At 49.2% G+C, this 22,438-nt stretch overlaps 2 protein-coding genes and 1 long non-coding RNA gene across 4 annotated transcripts; 2 read left to right on the top strand and 1 right to left on the bottom strand.

The window, feature by feature from the left end:
• Window positions 1–3,437: 3,437 nt before the first annotated feature.
• On the top strand, window positions 3,438–8,677 carry NOTO (notochord homeobox). Its single transcript, XM_036930699.2, has 3 exons — window positions 3,438–3,976; window positions 6,332–6,546; window positions 8,371–8,677. Exons 1-3 carry the CDS (start codon window positions 3,595–3,597, stop codon window positions 8,527–8,529), a joined length of 756 nt encoding a protein of 251 aa, XP_036786594.1. The 5' UTR covers window positions 3,438–3,594; the 3' UTR covers window positions 8,530–8,677.
• Window positions 8,678–10,658: 1,981 nt separating this feature from the next.
• On the top strand, window positions 10,659–22,436 carry SMYD5 (SMYD family member 5). Of its 2 annotated transcripts, XM_036930708.2 has the most exons (13): window positions 10,659–10,809; window positions 14,422–14,530; window positions 15,312–15,451; window positions 15,882–16,003; window positions 16,390–16,459; window positions 17,059–17,163; window positions 17,982–18,044; window positions 18,257–18,327; window positions 18,652–18,758; window positions 19,161–19,217; window positions 20,119–20,213; window positions 20,886–20,956; window positions 21,053–22,436. In XM_036930708.2, the coding sequence occupies exons 1-13, from the start codon at window positions 10,714–10,716 to the stop codon at window positions 21,198–21,200; spliced, it is 1,254 nt and encodes a 417-aa protein (XP_036786603.1). In that variant the 5' UTR covers window positions 10,659–10,713; the 3' UTR covers window positions 21,201–22,436. The 2 variants fall into 2 exon arrangements, with proteins under 2 accessions (XP_036786603.1, XP_036786604.1); XM_036930709.2 differs by lacking the exon at window positions 17,982–18,044.
• On the bottom strand, window positions 20,060–22,141 carry LOC130682572 (uncharacterized). The gene is made up of 2 exons (XR_008995802.1): window positions 22,031–22,141; window positions 20,060–20,229 (listed from the first exon to the last, which is right to left on the bottom strand). It is a non-coding gene; the product is annotated as an uncharacterized LOC130682572 (long non-coding RNA).
• Window positions 22,437–22,438: the final 2 nt, after the last annotated feature.

Genomic DNA, 22,438 nt, shown 5'->3' with positions numbered 1-22,438 from the left:
ATGACTCTGTTTATCTTTATTGTTTAATTACCTAGTCTTCTATACAAGCTCATTTTTAAACTTCTTGCCTTGGATTCATTTTTTATTTAATTTTAATTTAATTTCAAATACTAGTATGTTCTTTTACAAATTTACACTTGATAAACTTAACACTCCTTAAGTGTTTATATTTACAGTCCTCATTTTAACTGCATTCTAAGGGATCTTAATGATATTTAAATTTCATTTTTGATCCACCTGTCAATCATGTGTGTTTTTAATAAAATTTGTTGTTGGCTTTTAAATTTATTATTTTTCAATATTGTTGAAGTAAATATCAGAGAATATTAATTCTGCAACTTACTATTTAGCTATCCTTAGTTTAATGTATTATACTTGTTATTTTCCTTAATACCAACAAATCCACAAGAAAGGTACTAAATCTCCATCTCATGATAAAGTTAAATGAATTGCCCATAATCATACAGCCCAAGGTTTCTCAACCTTGGCACTTGATGTTTTCAGTCAGATAGTTCTCTTTTGTGGAGGGATATCCTATGTATTGTAGGATATTTTTGCAGCATGTCTGGTTGTAATAATCAAAAAGGATTCCAGACATTGTCAAATGTTTCCTAGGGTTGGGGTGGGGCGGGGGGTGGCGTACATAATCACTGATATAGCTGGTGCCATTTTTTGATAAATGCTCTTGGTGGTTTCAAAGATTTCCTCCTGCTTTAATAGAATCAGCTGTGCTTTTCTACTTAACGAAGGAAAACAAAATTTTATCTATATGCTCACAACTACATTATCTACTAAAACTTTTACTGTCAGTCAATACATGTATAAATAGATTCAGGAAGAAAAATAAATAAAAGATGATTGTGTCCAGAGCTTTGTTTTTCATAATAAAATAAACTAGGTGGTCTTTCAATACTCTTGAATCATCCATCCCTGGTCTTAGTACTAAACCAATTCTCCATTTTTTTTCATATTCTTCCCTCAAATACATTCCATAATTTCCTCTTGTCTAATGTCTCATCTTCGTATTTAATTTTGGGCTCTGTCTCTTGCAGCAAAATAATATTTAGCATTGCTTTCTTGTTTATTATACTTGTGTTTTTCCTTAGCTGTGATTTATTTTGTCTTTCTTCCTACCTGCTAACTTCTGTAATAAACATGTCACGATTCATAGTTCAGCCACTACAACTAGTTCATCTGTGTCCCATCTCAGCAGCCTTCCCCCTGGGATCCAGCCAGAATCGAGGAATAATTTTCTAATTTGTAGAGAACACTATTCTGAGGTAAGCAGTCCGTGAATAGGATTAGGCGACTGTGATCCTGATCTCTCTCTCCCGACTGGGTATAGGCGTTCTCTCTGTCTGCAGGATGAAATCCCTGCTCTCCATAGCCACTAGTAGCCTCTGTCATTCCTTGACTTGTAGATGGTCATTTCCCTGTGTTTTCACACATGACCTCTGCTCTGTGCTTCTCTGTCCTTGCTATTAAATCTTTATATTAAAGCAAATCTCTGTGATAATCTCTTTTTGGCCTCTCTCTATTCTCTGGAGGATATAGCTAGGTTAATTTCAAAGTTAATCTTTTACAATTAGCATTATGTTCATATATGAAGTGCAGCACATTAATAGATCATTATATCAAAGATAATTTGTAAATCTCAAACAAGTAATTAAGGGAGATCATAAGAGGAAAAGCTTAAGTAGAACTCACCTTCATATTTAGTACACCCCTCCACCCCCACCATAACAACAACAAAAAAAAAGGATTGCTCTGCTCTGCAAGCTACCATTTAGCTAAAAAAACAATTTCATTTAATTCTTGTAACAATCCCATCAGGTAAGTATTATTTTCTCATCTAAGTGATCATTCCCATTTTACAAGAAATTGGAGGCTTAAAATCAATAATCCACTTAGTCCAAGTCACTAAATGAAACATACATTCGAATGTTCAGTGACAAAGCTAAGATCTGAAGCCAGATTTGAGCAATTCCAAAATTCACATTTTTCTGTTGCTGTAGTCTTTGTGGGCCTGATAAGGTGGGTGCTTGTCCCTCCTCACAGGCATTCTATTGGTATGTTGGCACTGCAGTCTGGGCAGTCCCGGGGGTTCATCTCTGACCCAGCACCTCCTGGCTGGACCACAGTAAGCCTACACCTGGGACCAGTCGGGCCATCCAACAATTATTTTAAGCACAATCTTACATTCCCAGCCACCTAGGGGGCTGTCCAGAAGGCGGGGACAGTATTTGCTGAAGTGAGAAGGGGTCTGCCCACCTCAGCAAGGTTCCTCTGGCCCTACCTGTAGAGCAGAAAGGGTATGTTGTGTCTCAAATAGCTGACGCCTATTCGCAATGACATGGAACAGCCCTCCCCCCGACTGAGTATTTTCAACATTAGGCATTGATTCGGGGAGGCAGAACATAATGGTATCTTGGAGGCAGAAATCCCTCTAAGCCCCACAATGACAGGATGCGTCAGACCAACTCTAAATGCTTTATACGCACTAACTCATGTAATCTGCACAGTTATTCAGTGAGGTAGCTACTATTTCATTCATTTAACAAGTGAGGAAATACAAACAGTAACTTCTAACTTGCCTAGGGACAATAGCTGGTAAGTACTGACTATTCAAAAATAGGGATACAAATACCTTCCCTACATGTACACAACGCAAGGTGTTTTGTGGGCCAACAACTCCTGTGCATTGACAGTAAACTAATATTTCTTGATCTGGAGCCATTACAGTTTTCCCCTTCTACTTTTTTGTATATTGGAAATATTTTTTTTGTATATATGGAAATATTTCTGCACCCACATCACCTACACTACACTGGAAAAAAAATCAGGTAAGTATATATATTTCTTGATAAAAATCAGGTAAGTAAGTATATGTATGTATTTTTATATATACTTACCTGATTTTTTTTCCAGTGTAGTGTAGGTGATGTGGGTGCAGAAAGTTCCTGGAAAGATCCAAATGAAATTGGTAAGCACGTGGTGTCTCTAGGCAGGTAAACACCTGCTAGGGGACAGGGTGGAAAATCTAATTTTCACTGTACTTAAAATCAAGGTGTTTAAAATTTTAAATGTTTAAAGGTCTGAGCAGTCATAGGTGGATCTATCTGGCTGGGGTTTCTGCTTCAAAGGACTCCCAGGCCTGACGGCGCCCAGTAGAGGGGTGGCTCGCCCAGGCTCACCAACGAGCCCCAGCGAGGTCGGAGTCCTTTCCCTGAGCGCGCCAAGGTGGGCATCTTTTAAAGAGCAAGGAGGGAGGAAGCGAGAACGCTCACTGGCGCTGTGCCCACCTTTCCTAGCCCAGGGCTGGGCGCGGCCTTAGCCGTCGCGGTGCTCCCCCGCTTTGCAGGGCTGGGACCCGGCCGCGCGGGAGGCCCCGCCCGGGCCGCAGGAGGAGAAGGCCGGCCCCTGCCCCGCCCCGCCCCGCCAAATTTAAGAGCACTGGCCGACAGCTGGGGCCGGTACGGGCCAACAAAGTCTCTATCCCTCCAGTGGGCTATTTCATTCGCCTTTGGCGTTCCCCACCACAGCTCCAGAGGCCCCGACTCCCCTCTCTAAGCCCGTCCGGGCAAGGGCCGCTTCATGCCCAGCCCGGGGCCGCGAGGCCGCCGGCCGCCCGCTCTCTCGGGCGCTTCGGTCCAGCCCCCAAGCTCAGGCCGCTCTCCGGCGCCCGCGTCCCCGCGCCGCTCCGCCGACTCCGGCACACCCCGCGCTCCCGGACGCCTCGAGTCCTCCTTCTCCGTCGAGGCCATCCTAGCCAGGCCCGCCCGCCGCGCGCCCGCCGCCTCCCCGGGGCCCGTCTCCGTCAGCGCCGCCCCGGGCCTCTGGACCGCTCCCTCTCGGTTTCCGGCCCCGGTGCTGCCCTGGGCACTCCCGGCGACGTGGCTGCCAGCCTACCTGAGGCCCCCTGTGTCTGGGCTCCGCGTGGCCCACTTCTGCGGCCTCCAGGGCTTCGGCGTCCCAGGTACGAGGTGCCCTCGCGCCCGCGACCCGGGAAATGGGCGGGGCGGCTGTGCTCAGTCTAGAGAAGCCCCTGAGTTTGAGTGGGGGGGACAACTATGACCCTTGACCTTGCCGTTGAAATTGAGGCGGAGAGCCCAGCTGCGACAGTATGCCACACCCCAGTATGAGGCTGGGGGAGATGTGTGTGAGGGCAGGAATGCCGGTGGGCCAGGGGCTCGGAAGACTGACAAGGCCAGCTCTGAGACAGCTCAGGAGGAGCCCTGCTCTCGGCCTGCACGTCCCCTGATGAGGGGTTTATAGAGTCTCTTTCTTGCCTCCCACACCCGCTTGGATAGGAGCTGGTGAATGTGTAGACCCCAGTACCGCCCCCATTGTTCACGTCTGTGAGAGCTTAGGCTCCACACTTAATGTCTCCGAGCCTGCTTGCTTAAGCCTTCTTAGAAGGATGCCTTCAGGCTCTGGAGCACAGGCACTTAAATCCCAAAGAGAATTGTACTGTTGATGTTCTGTGGAGGTAACTTTCTCCTCCGGCATTACCATCCACTTACACAAGCTTTTGCCAGTTGGCAGTCTGGTTCATGTTTCCCCACTTCCTACGAGGGAAACAGAAGCAAAGTTAGTGCAAGCCTTATCAACCCACACCAACATCGTTGTAATACAGTCTAACCTGGTTCCTACTCCCTCCAGCCTGCGTTTCCACAGACCCTTTCAGCTGGGCATTCCCCCACCCTCTCCCCATTAGAGAGAAACCCTGGGCTCCCAATTCCATCCATATTCATGACACCCATCCAGGAGCCACTCCCATCACTTCAAGCCACCTTTTTCTCACCTCCCTACACAACTGAGGTCTGAATTGCAGTTTGCTACTTAATATTATAGTTGTCTCATTTTCAGGTTAGTTTTTGCATATGTATTACATTCACACAGTTCAAACTGTTTACTAAGATTCATGGAAAATAGTTTCCTTTAACAGTCCAGTCCCCGAGTTGCCTGCTTACTCCCAACCCACAAGTAGCCAATGACACCATTTTTTATTCTTTCAGAGGTATTTTATGCAACTTTAATATCTAAATACCCACATATGTACATGTGCGTGTGTGTACATATGTATATACACACACGCACATATACATTTACGTTTCTCCTCACACTCCATCACTCCCACTAGACACACTGCACTACACCTTACTCTTTTCACTTGCCCATATCTTGGGAGATTTTTCATTATCAACCCACACAGAGCTTCTTTACGCTATGGAGTGTCTCATTGTTGTATACAATCAGGTCCCATTGATTTTTCTCAGTTTGCTATTAAGCTTATGCTTCTGGTAAGCCTGGTGGGCCCATTGGTTGGGCAGCCAGGGTCCTGGCCTCTCTCCCTTCACTGGGGCATTTTGTCTGCCACCCCTCCCCAAAGCTAGTGGGAACTAAGGAGTCTTAGCACTGCACTTGCCATTCCTCCATCTAGAACAGTGCCCTCCCAGACAGCCCAGTGGGTCACTTCCTCATTCCTTTCAAGTTCTGACTCAGATACTGTCCCCTGATAGACAAACCTCCATCTCCATTGGTCCACACCTCAAGGGAATGAATAGCACTTTTTTTTTTCGCATTAGAAAAGGGCACCCCTTCCTTCATGAGACACAGCACCTTGATGTGGGCAAGAATTGGCCTTTGGAAAGTGGGCAAAATTTCAGACTCCACTTACCTTCTCAGCTGAGTACCTGTGTGCAGGGCACAAGATGTACAGAGTGGCCCTGTTCAAGTGTTACCTCAATATGGTGGCTTCCCTTCCTAAGGATACAAACTGTCCCCCACACATACTTTCATCCTCTTTCTCTGTTCTTCTCACTAGTGCACATCACTTTCTCACATGCTCAGTATTTTACTTATTTACCTTTCTTAATGTTTTACAGGGATTACTGTTTTGTCCTGGAACCATGCCTAATGCATAGTAAACATTCAATAAGTATTTGTTGAATGAACAAAGAGGGCAAACCCTTGGGGGTCCCTTCTCTGGGGGACTTTCATGGGGTTCCTGCTTTCATGGGGTTCCTGAAGTAGCAAGGAAAGGAACAGAGAGCAAGGAGAGATAGAGGTTTGGCAATTCCTTTTAGGCTCAGAGGTTAAGTGGCTCTGCTGGAAGAAAAGTGCAGGCAGTGGATCCTCACAGAATTGTCCCTTCTTTCTCATGTTTGTTTTCTATTATTTCTGCATAGTCTCTTCCCAGCCTGCCATCTTGCTGTGTTATTTGGCCAAGGCATGGCAGGGCAGTGGAGCTGCGCCTGTCTCCACTCTCCTCCAAGGCGGGTGGGAAGGTGGGTGCTGACTAACCTCCCCTCCTGTTGGTTTCTCTTAGGTGTGGAGCTGGCTCACCACTCAGGCCTCTGGGGTCCCCTGGACTGGGCTCCAGCCAAGGACCTTCAGGATACTGAGAGACCCCAAAAGAGGGTTCGAACTATGTTTAATTTGGAGCAGCTAGAAGAGTTGGAGAAAGCGTTTGGACAACAGCACAATCTAGTGGGGAAAAAGAGAGCCCAGCTGGCAGCACAGCTCAACCTGACAGAGAACCAGGTGGGAGCAGGGGCTGCACCTGCGGGCTGACACTAGTGTCCAGGAGGCCCTGGGTCGGGGCTGGGGGGCACATAGGCCTTCACCCTCTGCGCCAGGCCACTGCGGGAAACAGGCCCTCCTCACTGGCACACTTCTTACGTGAATGAGAAAAATAGTCCCATTTGAAATCACATTATGGGAACAGCACATGATTGTTAACATAGATATTAATCCAGAACTTTCCATTTGCAATGTTAATAAGGAACTGACAGTGAAATTAAGTAGGTTTTCAAGGGACTAAATATTTTTAAAAATTATTAACATTCCCTTGACCACCATTTCCCTCTCCAGCTACTGCACCATTCTTCTGCTCTTTTCATGAACTAACTTCTCAACAACTTGGTATGTTCATTCTCTCCCTGTACTCCCTTCCCATCTACTCCTTAACTCATTCCAGTGTGAATTCTTTCTGCCATTCCATGGAAACTTCTCATCAAAGTCTCTAAGAATCTCCGTGTTGCCAAAGTCAGCAGATGCTTTCCTCATCTTACTCCACCAGTCAGCAGAGTTGACTGCTCCTTCTGTTGAAACATACAAACATACTCTTGCCTTGGCTTCCAGACACCACACTCTCTTAGTTTTCCTCCCAGCTCTATGATCACTTCTTCTCTGTCGCCCTTATAAAGTATATAGCTTGCAACCTTCTCTTTATGACCCCAAATTTTTCTCCCCTGCCGATCTCATTTCTTCCCATGGTTTAAAATACCACCTATAAGCCAACAACTCCCAAAGTTGTATCTGAGCCCACCTCTCTCTTCTGACTTGCACATCTTAACTACCTTCTTGAGGTCTCCACTGGGATGTCTTGTAGATAGGCATTTCAAACTTAACAAGTCTAAACTTCAATTCTTGCCTTTCTTTACTCCCCTTCTCCATTTATGACCCCACCATCCACCCAGTTGCTCAGAATACCAAGTCATCCTAGATTCTGCCGCCTTTCCCACATCAGCAAGCCTTGTCACCTCTACCTCCAAACAACAGCTGGAATCACTTCATTTCTCTCCATTGCCCCAATCCATACCAGCCCCAGCTCTCACTGGATAATTTCAATAGCTTCCCTGCTATCTCCTGGCATCTGCTTTCATCCATTCTTTACTCAGCAGCCAGATGTGCAATTCACTTGAGATGCAAATAGGATGTCACATCCCACTTGAAAGTCTCAAAGTTCACATTCCTTACCTATGGTCTTCATTTTATTTTCCTGGGTGATCTGGCCCCTGCTGGCCTCTCCCACTTTCCCTTCCTTTGCTTCCCCATCTCACTTTCAGGTAGTTCAGCCACATTCTCCTCCTTTCTGGTCCTCAAACACTCCAAGCTTAGTTCTATCTTAGAGCCTTCCTATAGGTTGGCCCCTGCCCAGGCCTTCTTTTCTCTGACCCCATTAGGCTGGCTTCTCATCTGAGCTTCAGCTTAAGTGCTGGTTCCTCAGAGAGGCTCAAGCCTCTGTTTATATCCCCATTCATGTTGATTAATTTGTTAATTTCCATGTTTGTTGTCTCTCTCCATTAGACTGTGAGCTTCATGAGAATAGGGACCACACCTCTGTTGCTCACAACTGTATCATGATCACCTAGGATGGTGTCTAGTACATAATAGGAGTGCAGTCAACACTTGTTGGGTGAATGAATGGTGACTGAAATTATACAGAAGGGTGTTTTGGAAGGGGTATTTCCCTTAGAAGGAAGAATAAGTTATGGGCAGAGAGGAGTGGGCACTGTGGGAAGAGGGGAAGCAGCAGGAACTGTTGGTCAAATTCTGATCTCTGCCCACTGCCTCCAATTATAGGTGAGGGTCTGGTTCCAAAACCGCAGGGTCAAGTATCAGAAGCAGCAAAGGTTGAAACTTCCAGCCACATCTGCTATGGCTGCATCTCTGGACGAGCCCTCCAGCAGCTCTGATACCAGCATCCAGAGAGAAGATGCTGATTCAGGAGTGGACAGCTGAGGACTGGGACAAAGGTTCAACCCAGGCTCTCTGGGCTGTTTTTTCTGTGACACCCAGTGGACTCTCCTGGCCCATATTTTAATGAAGAGTCTCATTAGGGTCAAAGGGCACCAGGAGAATCTGTACTATCAATCAGTGGCCTCCTTTATCTATATTGGTCCTGGAAAATTGGAATAATAATGGTCAGGGGCACAGATTTTGGCCTTCAGCTATGTGCTTGGCCAAGTTACTGAACTTCTGAGCCTTTTTTCTTGATCTATATAATAGGTGTGTTGGTAACTTAAACCTCCCAGGGCTGAGATGATGTCTGTAAAGCACTTACAGTATGCCAGGCACAGTGCTAAATGTTTGGTAACTGTTAAGGCTCATAGGCCCCCTTTACCTAGGGGCATTGTGCTTGCACCAGCCCTGGCTTCTCTAAGGATTAATCTTTCCCTGGCCTGGCTATGAAGGGCCTCCTTGAATCAGTGTCTGGGCCTAGAAGACCCTTCCCTGCCAGAGATGGTAGAATTGAAAGCAAAGAGAAGGGAAAGGTAAACTATTTAGCCCACTTTCCCTCAGAGTTTTCCAAAGTTTTGCTTTGTCTGAACTGTTAACCACTTTCACAAGTTGCTGAGGCACAGCTGCCTCCTTGGAGCAGACATGCTACCTTGATCACCGTCTTTTTCCCTCTAGCTATCCACCTTGACCCCTTCTCCATCTCTATATAGAATAGAGAAATTTGACTCTGCCTTTGCCAAGGCAGGCATTTTGTCAGAAATTCTTCTGTATTTTCATGAGTCAGTTCATAACTGTCTCATGGTTCCTTTTACTTCTTAGGGATATGCGCAGTTTCCCTTAAGCCTAACAGATAGCCAACCCTTGTGAAGCCTGCCACCAGCATTTCTAGAGATGATTTCTCTAGTACTTGGCCTTCCTGGGCAGGCCTCTATTGAGAATATTGATTTACAATCTAGCGTGGCTCCGGGTGCTCAGGTGAGCCAGGAAGGAGGACTGCCCTGCCACCTGGTGGTAAAAGAAGGCACGGCCCCTACTGCTCTGTATAGAGTTTTCTGAGGGAGAAAGGAAAGGCTGGGAGCAGAGGTGGCCTTGGAAAACCACCTGTCCCTAAGGCAGCGGACCACTCTCCCTGACACCAGGCCACAGGCTTGAAGGAGGCCAGGGTCCAACTTCAAGAACCCTTCTCTATTCCTGTCTTCAGAGAAATCCTTCCTCATGCTGGCCCCAAAGTCAACTCAATCAGAAGAACCCAGATACATCTACCTACCTCTTCAGATGGCTTACTTTATTATTATTATTTTTAACCAACAGTTACCTATTCAGCAGTTATGAGGCTCTACCCAATCCCCAAATGTCATTATAATGAGACTACAGCAGAAGCAGACACAGATCTCTTTTCAAAAAATCAATTAGGGGACAAGGAAACAAGGCACGGTGGCCAGATTGGCTGTGGGAACAGATGCTATACATCAGTGGTTTGCAGCTTTTGGGGGTTTCTGAATTAAGAAAGCAGGTCTCTCTCCTGCTGTCAGAAAAATGTGTGTATGCACTCACTACTGCATACAATTTCAGGGGTCTTCATACCTGAGGTCCACTATAGACTCCCCCTCCACCACTCCCAGGCTGCAAGGTCTCTATGCCCCTTAAGAATCTGAGAGAGGCGAAGTCCAGCTTGAGCTTTTGTAGGGCCGTCTGCCCCGCTGCCAGAAAGCCCACGTTAAAGAGAAGTCATGCGCAGGGCTCTGTAGGCTAATTGGAAAGAGAAGCTAGTCTTTCCTCTCAGGTTGAGAGTCAAAAAAGATGGTAGTTAGTCGGCCCGCTACTATCCCACCGCTCGGCTGGGTCCAAAGAGTACTTGACGCAAGACGGCCCACTGGGTGGGCAGAAACGACACAACCATGAACTCGGACAGGTAACACATCAAAACTACACGCACACAGCCTCTGATACAGAGGTTAACATACTGGCCACGAAGACAGACACAAAACTACACAGATGTGAAAACACAAAGGCACGCTTAGCGACCAACCGACCTAACCCCGCAGGTAAAAGGGAACCAATCTCGGTCTCGCCAGCGCGCAAACCCTCGCAGGCTTGTACACGTACGTCGGGGCGGAGCCGGGAAGGGGTGGGCCTCCCGGGTCGAGGCGAGGTCAAGGGTCAGAAGGCGGAGGCGCGCCCAAGATGGCGGCCTCCATCTGCGACGTGTTTGGCTTTTGCGTGGGCGTGGCGGGCCCGGCCCGGGTCGCCGTGGAAGTCCGTTACGTGAGCAGTGCTAAGGTGAGGCCTGGGCGGACCCGCCGGGAGTCCCCCACCCCGTCCAGCCTTGGAAACAACCCCACAGGACCCCAGCCATAGAGCCTACAGGCTCCTCTGCTGCTCGGATGCTGCCGCCCGGACCCTGCTCGCGGCCTGGGGGTTCCCTGTCCCCGCGCGCAGAATTCCGGGGCGGTCACGCGGTGGACCGGGGCCTCCGAAGTCTCCGTGAGCGCCCCCTCCCCGCGAGCGCAGCGTACCACCAGCGAGCGGCCCAGCTACTGTCGCTCCAGCAGGGCCTTGTGGGCGCCGGGCCTTTTGGGCCGGACTGGGGGACATTGCTCCTGGGCCCCAGGGACGGTGGAGGGGAATCTCTGAGCAGAGAGAACTGAGGTACAAAAAAAACGTGGGTCTTCAGGGAACTCTGAGTGAGATTTGGGGGTGTGAGTGAGGATAGAGTCCAGTATATTTCATAAAGGGCCTTGGAGTGCTTAGGTATTTGGACCAGAACCCGACGCCCGCGGGAGCATTTGAAGGGTTTAAACAGGAGAGTGGCATTATTTTGTCGTTTTTGTGTTTTTAAAGTTCATTGTAGAAAAAAATTGCAAATGCATGTAGGGAAAGAGAAGGTGAAAATCACTCCTAATCCTATACTTGTCTGAATATGTGTATACTAAAAATCACGTTTTTAGAAACTGCTTTTGGATGCAGCAAATCCTTCAACGTCAATAACCTATGTCTACATATTAGTTTTTGAGAGCTGAGTAATAGTCTGTTTCATGGGAGGACCACAGCTCACTCCACCAACTACTTATTTTTTAACTCTTATGTTGTATCTTTTTTCGTTCCTGAGGTCAAAGGTCTTGGAGCTTAATTTCTGTGCACACGTCTTTTTGTTCTTTCCAGCACTATTTTCTTCCCTAGTTGTCTTTGCCAGTTGATCTGTGCACTATGGTGTCCCTTTGTTTTCATTTACATTTCTTTGTTTACTGGTGAGGTTGAATGACTTACCTGTATAGTGGCTGTTAGTCCTTACCCAGGATGTCATACTCATCTGTGTCCTCTTCTCAGCATCTTCGTATTGATCTAGGTCCCCATCCCACTTTCCATTACCCTTTTTCCATTTCAGGGGCATCTGGAGCATTGCTCACTTTCTTTGGTAAATCAGCTCCTCTACATTTGTGGCCTCCTCAGATACTCACATCTCCATCTCTGTCCCAGGGCCACTAGTGTTCTTGATTGACCCACAGTTTGATGGTGTCTCAGTTTCATCATTCCTAGCCTGCAGAGATACTCACCTTTACCTTCTCTTAGCCCCCTCTCTCTCAGCCCCTTACTTTTTTCACTTCCTGCCTCTCATTTCATTACCTCAGCCACTCTCCTTGCCCAGTTGTCCCGTCCCAGCCTTCTAGCAAAACCTCAGCTCTGAAAGAATGAGCTGGCTGCCCCTTCCATACCTACAACTGATCTGCTGCTGGAGAAAATCACATACTCACCCAGGCGTGGTGACAAGATGGATTATTCCGGGCCTTTTGCATCTGTATTCATCAAGTGAAATTGATTTGTGATGTTTTTTTCTTTGTGCTAGCTTATGTTTATTTTTGGTAAAATAGAGCAGCTTTCCATTTTTTTCTCTGTTACTGGATAGTTTAAATAACATAAGGATAATTTATTTGGTTTGAGAAAACTGGCTCAAAAACAGTAGGGGCCTTGTGTGGGGTACCAACTATTATACCAGGGACATGACCAATCAGAAGAGAAACCTGACCAAAGATGGTGGATACCAGCCAGCATGCCATACTGTTGCAGATCAGGCAGGTATCAGCAGAGATTAGTCTGTCTAGACTTTATTCCTGTTAGATTCAGTTTTGGTAATTTGTATTTTTCTGGAAAACGATCCATTTAATAAAGATGTTTAAATTTCCTACATAGTCTTAGTGTTTTGTATAGTCTGTTTCAAAAACGTTTTTCAAGTCAGAAATACCTTTGCATAGTTTGTGCTCTTCCATTCAGGTTCAGTTCTCCCCAAGCTTCTTGAAACGTGAATTAGAGCTGTTTTTCTTGAAATACTGTCATAAGTTTTGGGGATGAGTGTTTTCATAGAGAACGGCCTTTGTTTTGGCTACTAGAACAGCTACTGTTTCTGCAGTTGGGTACTTCAAAAAGAGGGAAAAAGATGTATATTTACTCAATACTGGGATTGCAGATTTAGAGAGAATGAGGGTGCATGTTGATATCTTTTTATCCCATAGAGGAAGGCCAGGTTTTCATTTTGCTAGATTGGGTTTCAGGGGCTACGAGGCATGAAGGAGGGGCTTTCAGGAAGACACCTTGGGTGCATCCACGGTGTCACCCCGTGGTTTTGTTCCAGCTGTTCCTCTCTGCTGTTAGAGCTCCCAGAGGATTGAGCTTTGTGGCTCATGGGTTGCTTAGGGCCTGTCCTGGTCTACACATCTGCTGCTCCGACTTTGGGAGGTGCCCCTGTCTAGCCAGAGTATCGATGCTAGAAGGAACCAGAGAGCTACCTGGGAGGCCACGTGACAAGACATTTCACTGCTGGGGCAATCTTTTTTTTTCCTTCCCTTTTTGTGACAGTTCAGTGTTGGCAGAGGCATGACTCCTTTTATGCAGACAGTGGATGTAAGTGCCTGGCAGGGTCAGTAACTCCATAGGTTTGAAGCTGTCTCCTGAGCCCTTTGCACATTTGACAGATGGAAATTCAACAACTGTTTTCTCATCCTCCATCCCTTACATGATGTATACAGTGCTTTAGACCAGTGTTTCTCAAACTTTAATGTTCCTCTGGGCATCTTGTTAAAATGCAGATTCTGATTCAGCAGGTCTGGGGTGGGGCCTAAGAGTTTGCATTTCTAATAGTCTCCCAGGTGATGCCCATGCTGCCAGCCCATCACCTGACTTTGAATAGTAAGGAGCTAGTGCCCATGAGGTACATTCATCTGTGCTATATGCTTGCATCCTGGAAACTACCTGGTAGGTATTACCATAATATTTTCATATTGGAAACAGATGCAAAGAAGTGAAGCAATTGGCTCAAAGGTTTACAGCTTTGAGGTGCTAGGTTTAGTCATTCTTTTCATGTGACAATTCAGAATGTGTTGAGTACTAGGTACAGTGACTACTGAGCTGACCAGGGAAATAGGGCACTTTCTCCCGCAAACTTGGCCTCCCTCTCTTGTGGTGTTGGATTTCTCTGCAATCCTGAGCAGCGTCACTGCCAAGATCCTGAAGGGGCACATAGGTAACTCAGAGAAGGCTTCCCTGTTGTTACCAGCTCCTGGTGCAGGACCTGCAGCCTGTTATGAGCCTGGGTCCTGCTCTATCCTTTCTAAGATTTCTTCTCCCCTGAGTACAGTGGGATGGCTGATGTGGTGGCCCCCTCCCCATCCCAGGCCCTCTGCTCTGAACAGGCTGAAAGAGGTGCAGCGGAAAGTAGGTCAGAACCACATTTCCAGAGGAGGCAGTTATGGAGGACACTGACCATGAACCCTCCTGAGGCAAAGGCCTCTGCTGAAAAGGAGGCTTGTGGGGGTGAGGCTGGGAGGCCCTTCAGGGGCCTGTAGAGCTATGTCTCCTTTTTCTTCTTAAGACCACCCTATTTCTTCTCTGCCCTTTTAGGGAAAGGGGCTGTTCGCCACACAGCTAATCCGGAAGGGAGAGACCGTCTTCGTAGAACAGCCCCTGGTGGCTGCACAGTTTCTCTGGAATGCACTTTATCGCTATCGAGGTGAGCACATTTTGCTCACTTCTGGCTGCTGGGCCCAGGTGCCTTTGTGCAAGGAAGAGAGCTACAATGCACATCCCTACTGGCTGGTGTCTCTGGGACTCCAGCTGTTGGGAGGAAAGGCTGTCTTCCCTTGGAGAACTGTGCCAGAGAGCCATACCTCTGTCTAGTCTCTGGCAATTTGGGGCTGTGAGTCTGCAGTCAAGAGGCTCTTCCCAAGTGCTCCCTGGGGAGGATGTCACTCAGGTGGAACTCGGTCTGGCCAGAGTTTAAGGGACTGGAAGTCATGCTGAAAGGCTATGCCAAAGTGCAGCCCTCCACCAAGAAGAGGCCTCTCATGTCCCTTGGTCAGAAAGGCTGAATTAGGGGTCAGAAGCAAGTAGGAAGCCCTTAGCTTTGCCAACCACATGCTTTTTTCACACTCTTCTTAGGCTAAAGAAGACAAACTGAACAGAGGGTCAGTTGGCTGCAGATTGTGGGGAAGTCCAGTCTGGGGGAGGGGAGTGAAGGGAAGCCCCTCAAACTAAGTTCCATTGAGAAGCAGAGTCCGACAAGAGGGGTGGGTACTCCGGAGAGGGAAGAGGACCAGTACATCTTGTAATGGCTGCAAAATTCATTCTTCCATTCTTTAACATAGCCATCATCCACTCACTTCTCAAACGTTTATTGAACACCTACTATGTGCCAGGCACTATTTTAGCTCTGGGGATATTGCTGAGGACAGGACAGACATGGCCTCTGCTCTCAAGACACTTATATTGCCATGTTTGGTTCTCTCCCTCAGCCTGTGACCACTGCCTTCGGGCACTGGAGAAGGCAGAGGAGAATGCCCAGAGGCTGACCGGGAAACCAGGCCAGGTTCTGCCTCACCCGGAATTGTGCACTGTGCGCAAGGACCTCCATCAGAACTGTCCCCACTGCCAGGTGAGCATCCCTGGGGACTGTGTGCATTTAGAAGGGGGCTGGTGGGGGAGGACTGAGCTGAGGGAGACCAGAGTGAGGACAGACCTGGTCATGGCCCTTGAGAACCATGATGTAGGGCAAGACATTGAGAAGGCTGAGTTACTGTTCCAGTCCCACTGTCTAGAAAATAGGCTTGATGGGAACTTGCCTTGGCGGCCTGGCAGGGGCTCTTTCCTCTCTTCCTGAAAAACTATCTTTCCTTCCCATGGTTTTATAAGCTTTCTCCCATGTCCCCAGAGCACTATAGGCTTTCTCATCTCATGGTACCACTGAACTATTCCTTGGGCAGTGTGTAGAAGGAGTGCAGTTAGAGGAGGTGATCACCACAGGGGACATGTGTGCCTCACTCGTAGGCAGATACTAGGGTGCTGACCTCCACCGACTCCAACAGGTGATGTATTGCAGTGCCGAATGCCGGCTGGCAGCTGCTGAGCAATACCATCAGGTCCTGTGCCCAGGTCCCTCCCAGGATGACCCCCTGCACCCTCTCAATAAGCTGCAGGAAGCATGGAGGTAGGTAGCATTTCATCTCTTGTTCCTTTTTCCTTCCCTCTCTGCCTTCCTGCTTGGGTTTGGCAGAGGCAGCCGTCTTTCTTAAGTTACTATCCCTTAGGTTTTTCTTTCATTCGTAAGGTTAACCAGAGGTCACATTGCCCAGCCCCCTCCTGACTTAAATCTGAGCTGCCAGTCCCACCCCACCTTAGCATTTTACACTCATAGAAGGAGCCCCGTTGAGCCCACGGTGGGTAAAGTCCTGCCCAAGTCCATGCTGATTACTTTCTCTCTTTGGTTATAAATGGTATCAGTATGAAGGATTCTCTAGCAGTCGGACTGGGCTTCTCAGAAATTCAGCTACTGGAAAGGGAATTTCTAGGCCAAATCTTTTTCTTTCCCTGCAGGAGTGTTCACTATCCCCCTGAGACTGCAAGCATCATGTTGATGGCCCGGATGGTGGCCACAGTGAAGCAGGTGAGCCCACCTGACCCTCCCAGGGAAGCTTATTCTGGCCTCATTCAACCCTTGACTTCATTCTCCTCCTCACCTCAAGACCCTGGCTTGGATGCAGATTTCCTCCTGGGCTCCCCAAATGAGAGCTGCCTGCTATGTAAACCTTAGGAGTAGCTAACCATAAATCTGGCAGGGGGAGTGGGGTTCACGTTGCCTGTAGTCTTTGATCTATGAGAGAACTTGTGCAGTAGCAATTCATGCGTTTGATTTATAAGCACCACTTTTCAGGATTGTATCTCTTACATAAAGCAAGAGAAGCCACTTTAACTGCTTCTTTTAATATTGTTGCCTTTCAGCCTCAATCTCTTTATTTTACCAAGTGTTATTGAATTGGCTGGCTTGTCCCCATTTGAAGAGATGATTGTGTGTGGGTGGGATGGGGAGGAAGTCCCTAGACAGAGGCAGGAAGGGTCTCCTAGTCACTCACGTGTAATGGTGTTTCCCTGATGGCAGGGGCTTTAGGATCATAGGCTACCTCTTGGGTAAGGGTGGCAGAAAGGAGGCATGTGCATGCACAGGCATGTGTGAACATGACCCTGAAGTACATCTGTTCACTGCAGGCTAAGGATAAGGATCGTTGGATCAGGCTCTTCTCCCAGTTCTGTAATAAAACAGCCAATGAGGAGGATGAAATTGTCCACAAACTCCTTGGGGACAAATTCAAGGTTAGTCTTCTCTCATGATCTCCCACCCCCAGTAGCCTGGGATATTCTGTGACTTTCTGTGGGGAGCTCCACATCTGATCCCTTCCCAGCCAAAGGCAGGGGTTAGAGTCTGGGGCCAAAATCTATTCAGAGGACTTAAATTCCTGCCACTGCTTAACTTCATGACCTAACATGGACCTAAAGTCAGAAAGTGGCATGATGTGACAGAGGAAGGAGGGGTTGAGTGCTTTGATGGTGGAAGGCAGAACCTGTGAAAGGAGAGCAGTGGGCAGATCAGGTACACCTGAAAAAGGAGGGCTGGGGTCCACAGGGTCAGGGAGTGGTGTGAAACGGGAGAATTTTAGCTGCCAAGGTAGTGAGTGCCCACTGCCGATCAAAAGTTACACATTCTCACTGAGGACAGCAGACTTCCATGCAGGAGCTGCCTGAAGGTGGAGGCAGGTGTGTGAAAGGGCATCTGGAATGGGTTCCTACATTGAATTCTGAGGAAAGGAGGGGGAGAATCAAGCCAGTCTGGAGGCCAGGTTGGGAAGCCTGGAGGGCGGTGGTAAGGATAGGCATTCTAAGGCAGGTGCCTTGGCCCTACTGGAACAAGTACTGTAAAATAGGGAGGTATTTGGGGTTTGTCACCCTGGGTTGGAACAGGCCAGGGGACTGCATGGCTTTTTGGAAATGAGGACTTTGTGGCCTGGCTTTGCCCCCAGGGAAAGCTCATGCTACAGGGCTGGCCCTCTTCCCGTTCCTCACCTGGTCTTCCGGGCCCTGCCTGAGTGCTAATCTCCAGGGATGCAAGTCTCTCCCTGCTTCCCCTAATCCAGGGCCAGCTGGAACTTCTACGGAGACTCTTCACAGAGGCCCTTTATGAGGAAGCACTCAGCCAGGTGAGTGGGGGGGAGGTGGGACCAACGGCTCACAGTCACTGCAGCTCTCCAGGAACAGCTGGGTCGGCATCTCCTACTGGGACAGCTAAGCCAGGCCGACTTGGTCTTCTGGAGCTGGGATGGAACTGACTCATGGGAGACTTCCTGAACAGTTGTGAGGAGAAAAACAAATGGCCATAACCTGAAGGTTCATCTCTTTTTCTCTCCCACAGTGGTTCACGCCAGATGGATTCCGGTCTCTCTTTGCTCTTGTTGGGACCAATGGCCAAGGAATTGGGACCAGGTTAGGAGAGAATATTCTGGAGCTCTCGGACTTGTCCCATAGGGCTTGGGTGGGAGACTGGCTGAGGAAGGTAGCCACAACTCCTTTCAAGATTAGGGTGGGGTAGGGTGTGTGGCTCTGTGGCTAGAGTGCTGGACTAGACTCAGTGATGAGGATCAGAAAGACAGAGGCAGGTGAGGTGAGATTGATCTTGGGAGCCTTGGTTTCTTGGGGAAAATGGGGCCCCAATCCTGGAGAAAGAAATGGGCTTAACTTGCCTGGAGGTGGAGAGCCCTGTGAGCTGGGCCTCCCCCTCTTCCAACCATGGCTGCCTGGGACCCCCAGCTCGCTGAGCCAGTGGGTCCATGCCTGTGACGCTCTGGAGCTGAAGCCTCAGGACCGCGAGCAGCTAGATGCCTTCATTGACCAGCTGTACAAGGACATCGAGGCAGGTTGGTGAGATGGAGCCTTGGCCTCACCCAACCTTGGAGATGCCCCTCAGTCAGATGGCGGACACACAGCCTTCCCCCAGGGACCTCTTGAGTTTATGGTTGGGGAAGGTACTCATTGTGTGCCAGTGGGAAGCTTCAAATCTGTCCACAGGGTACACAGATGGGCATTGGTCCTAAGATCCATGCAGAGGCTCGATGCTGAGGGTGGGAGAGTGCTGGCCAAAAAGGTGATAATGTTTACAGACAAGCAAGGCCGTGCCTCAGAGAAGCTGATGGAGTAAAATGGTAATGATTGGGTGGCAAGACAGTGGAGCCAGTGCCTGTCCTTACAAGTCTAGTTTCCTTTTCCCACCTGTAAAATGGATAATTCTAGAATAAAACCTGCATATTACTGTCTTACAGCAACTGGCGAGTTTCTTAACTGTGAAGGATCTGGCCTCTTTGTGCTTCAGAGCTGCTGTGAGTCCCGACATTGAGGAGGGGTGGCCTCACAGCCACAGTTCATCTTTCTTGATGGAACCCTTCTTAGGCTAGTGGAGTTGGTCTGGCAATGGGGTTAAGTCTGAGCTTCCTTGGACATTCTCTTGGGCCTTTCTGTTTCATCATTTTTTCATTCACTCATTCATTGGATTGCTTGTGCCTTAATATATGTTTATATATAAAACCTTCCAGTGGGCCAGGCCCTGTGCTGAGGCAGGGCACAGAGCTCTTATTCTTGCAAAGGGAAGCATGGGCCCTGCACCACCACTGCCCTGTGAGATTTGGTGGGGAGTGTTGTGAGGGTCTGGGAGGCTGTCAGGATCCTGGGAGGAGGATGCTTAGGCTAAAAGGTGACTCTTATCAGCACCGGGTTGGGAGGGGCAGAGCCAACTCAGACTCTTGTCTTTTCTGGATCTCAGCCTCCTGCCCTCTGGTTTCCTCCCTGCCAACCCCTCCTCCCAGGCTCTGGGACTACTCTGCCCTCCCAAACTACATTTTCAGGGGGGCCTGGGTCAGCTGTTACCACACTGTCTGTTACCAGTAGCAGACAGGACTGAGTTCTGTGGTCTGGCACAGGCATCCCTTCACAGCTCCCCTCCCTTTCCCAGACACTGGTAACACAACAGAATCCAGCTGGCCAGTGAGGAGGACAGCAGGGTGGTCATGGCAGGTGGCAGAGGGGAATGATGTGGGAGTGCATTTGTGCCTGTGCTCCATCGTCTTCAGGAAAGAGCACTGGACAGGGAGTTGGGAAATTTCCAGGACCTGTGCAGTCCTAGCAGGAATCAGAACAAGGAAGGATGGGACCCAGTGCTCTGCAGAATTGAGGCTGTTATTTTTATTAGTCAACAACTCTTACTACCTGCCTCTCATGACCCAGGCAACCACAGCTGTGTCCCCAATGCAGAGACCTCCTTCCCAGAAAACAACTTCCTTTTGCATGTCACCGCCTTGGAGGATATTAAGCCAGGAGAGGTGAGGGGCTTAGGAGCTGTGGAGGGCAGAGAGGGTGGGCAGTGGGCCTTGCAAGTTCTCTCCAGGGATTGGGAGCAGCAGTGTCTAGAGCCCCAAGTTCCGGTTGTTGGTTTAAATCTGGACATGCCCCAGGGCATGAGTCTTTTTGCCCTAACTCCACCCCACTTTTTTAAAAAAAAAACAACTCCAGAAAGCCTCGGAGCAGTGTTTGACAGACAGTTGTGTACCCAGCACCTTTTTATCACCAAATCTGCAGCTTCTAAGAAAGCAAGAGATGGCTCTTTGTGGCAGGGGCTCTGGGGTACTAGTGCGGGTTTGGGGGCCTGCATGCTAGCATACCACGCCTGGGTGAATCTTCTTCCAGGCAAGTAGCATTGCACCAAGATAACCTCTGACTCCAGCCACAGACCTTGGCTGTTGACTGCCTTTACCATGGCCTGAGGCCAATCGCAGTCCCCTCCGTCTCAGACACAGGTTGTTAAAGCCTCTTGATCTGCCTGCCTCTAGGCCTTTCCAAGGACTGAATCAGGGCAGCCACCCCTTCCCTTAAAGGCAGTGTGGGCCTGGCTTCTGAGTGTGGGGCAGTGGTTGGAGATAGGATAGAGCTGAGGAGGCTCTTATCCCACCTGATAGAGAGGCAGGCTCAGACCCCACCTATTTTCTGCCCTCCAGGAAATCTGTATCAGCTACTTAGACTGCTGTCAGCGGGAGCGCAGCCGTCACAGCCGCCACAAGATCCTCAGGTGCCAGCAGGGGATGTGGTGGGAACTGGGCTTGGGTCCTTCATCCGGTGGCTGGCTGACTTTTCACCCTCACCACCATCCCCCCAATCCCTGCAGGGAGAACTATCTGTTTGTCTGTTCCTGCCCCAAATGCCTGGCAGAGGCTGATGAACCCAATGTGACCTCAGAGGAGGAGGAGGATGAAGAGGAGGAGGAAGGAGAGCCAGAAGATGCAGAGCTGGGTGATGAGATGACTGATGTGTGATGTCACCCTGCTGGAAGGGGACTTACCCCAGGCCCTGCCAGGAAGGGGGTCCTTCCTCCAGAGAAGAGGCTTGGAAGGAACTCCCCAATCCTGTTGCTTGCTTTCCCCCCATTATGCCAGCTCTGATCCTGCCAGGGTGTTAGGACAGAGGCTGGACTCCAAGCCCTGGACACTGCTGCTGAGTGGCTCAGGCTCTGAGCCGTCACTGAGCCTCTCAGAACCGGCCTCCCTCCGAGGTACTCCACTCCAGGGTGTGAGCAGCTGGAACAAGGTCAGGGCCGAGCAGTGTTTCCTCCCCTTGGCCCTGTGGCCACACTTCCCCATCCACCTGAGGCTTCACCCCTCTCAACTTGCTGTGGAGGGGGTAACAAAGTGGCCATCTGAGAACAGCCTAATTTCACAGGAGGGAGAGGGAATGAGCCTTCTTCCCCACCTCCCACCGTTGTAGCTGAGAAGGCAGCTGCCTGACCACCAGTACAGCTGGGAGAGGCAGAAGGAGGAGCTGGGCCTCCGGAGCACCTTCCCTAAGGCTGTGTGCTGGGGAGCACCGAGCCAGGAGGATGACCTCCCTCTGCCCACCACTGCACTCCCAGCATTTGGACATCTGGGGAGTGGAGATGAGCCCCTTCCCAGACTCCAGACTCTCTGTATCGTGCGCCTTGCCTTTCAGGTCTGGCACAACAGCTAACCCAAGCAAGAGGCCTCTGCTTCCCTCAGAAAGGGCATGTGGGGGATTGTCACCCCTTCCCACACCCTCTTCCATTGAGGGTTCTAGCAGCATGGCTAAGCAGGTCTGTACATCCTTAATTTAGGATGCTCTAGAGTCTTACCTGGGACCAGTTTAACTTTGGTTGGCGAGGGGCTTTCCTGGCCTCAGTCTTCATCTTTAGGGTCTCCGCAGAGGAATATTGAAGTCTTCCAGAAACCTAGAGGGGCCGAGCTAGACACTGGGAGATTAGCCCTGACTGTGTTCCCCCAGATGAGCACTACCCATCACTCTTGGGCTGGATGCTATGGGAATTATAACCCATCACTTGCAATTTTTTCTGCCTAACTTCCCTGAGGGGCCTGCCATATCCCACTGCTGAGGGATTCCCAGGAGAGGTGCCCACCCCATGGGCCCTTTCCTGGATATGAGCCAGTCTGGCCTATTGAGTTCTTACTTCTTCACAACAGCCAGGACCCCTTCTAACCCCACCTGCCCACTGTTCTCAATAAAACATGAGTGGTGACAGGCC

Source organism: Manis pentadactyla, chromosome 2 (genome assembly GCF_030020395.1).
Source record: "Manis pentadactyla isolate mManPen7 chromosome 2, mManPen7.hap1, whole genome shotgun sequence".
NCBI classification, from domain to species: Eukaryota; Metazoa; Chordata; class Mammalia; order Pholidota; family Manidae; genus Manis; species Manis pentadactyla.
The sequence above is the reverse complement of the archived record's forward strand: the minus strand, read 5'-3'. Positions and strand labels throughout refer to the sequence as shown.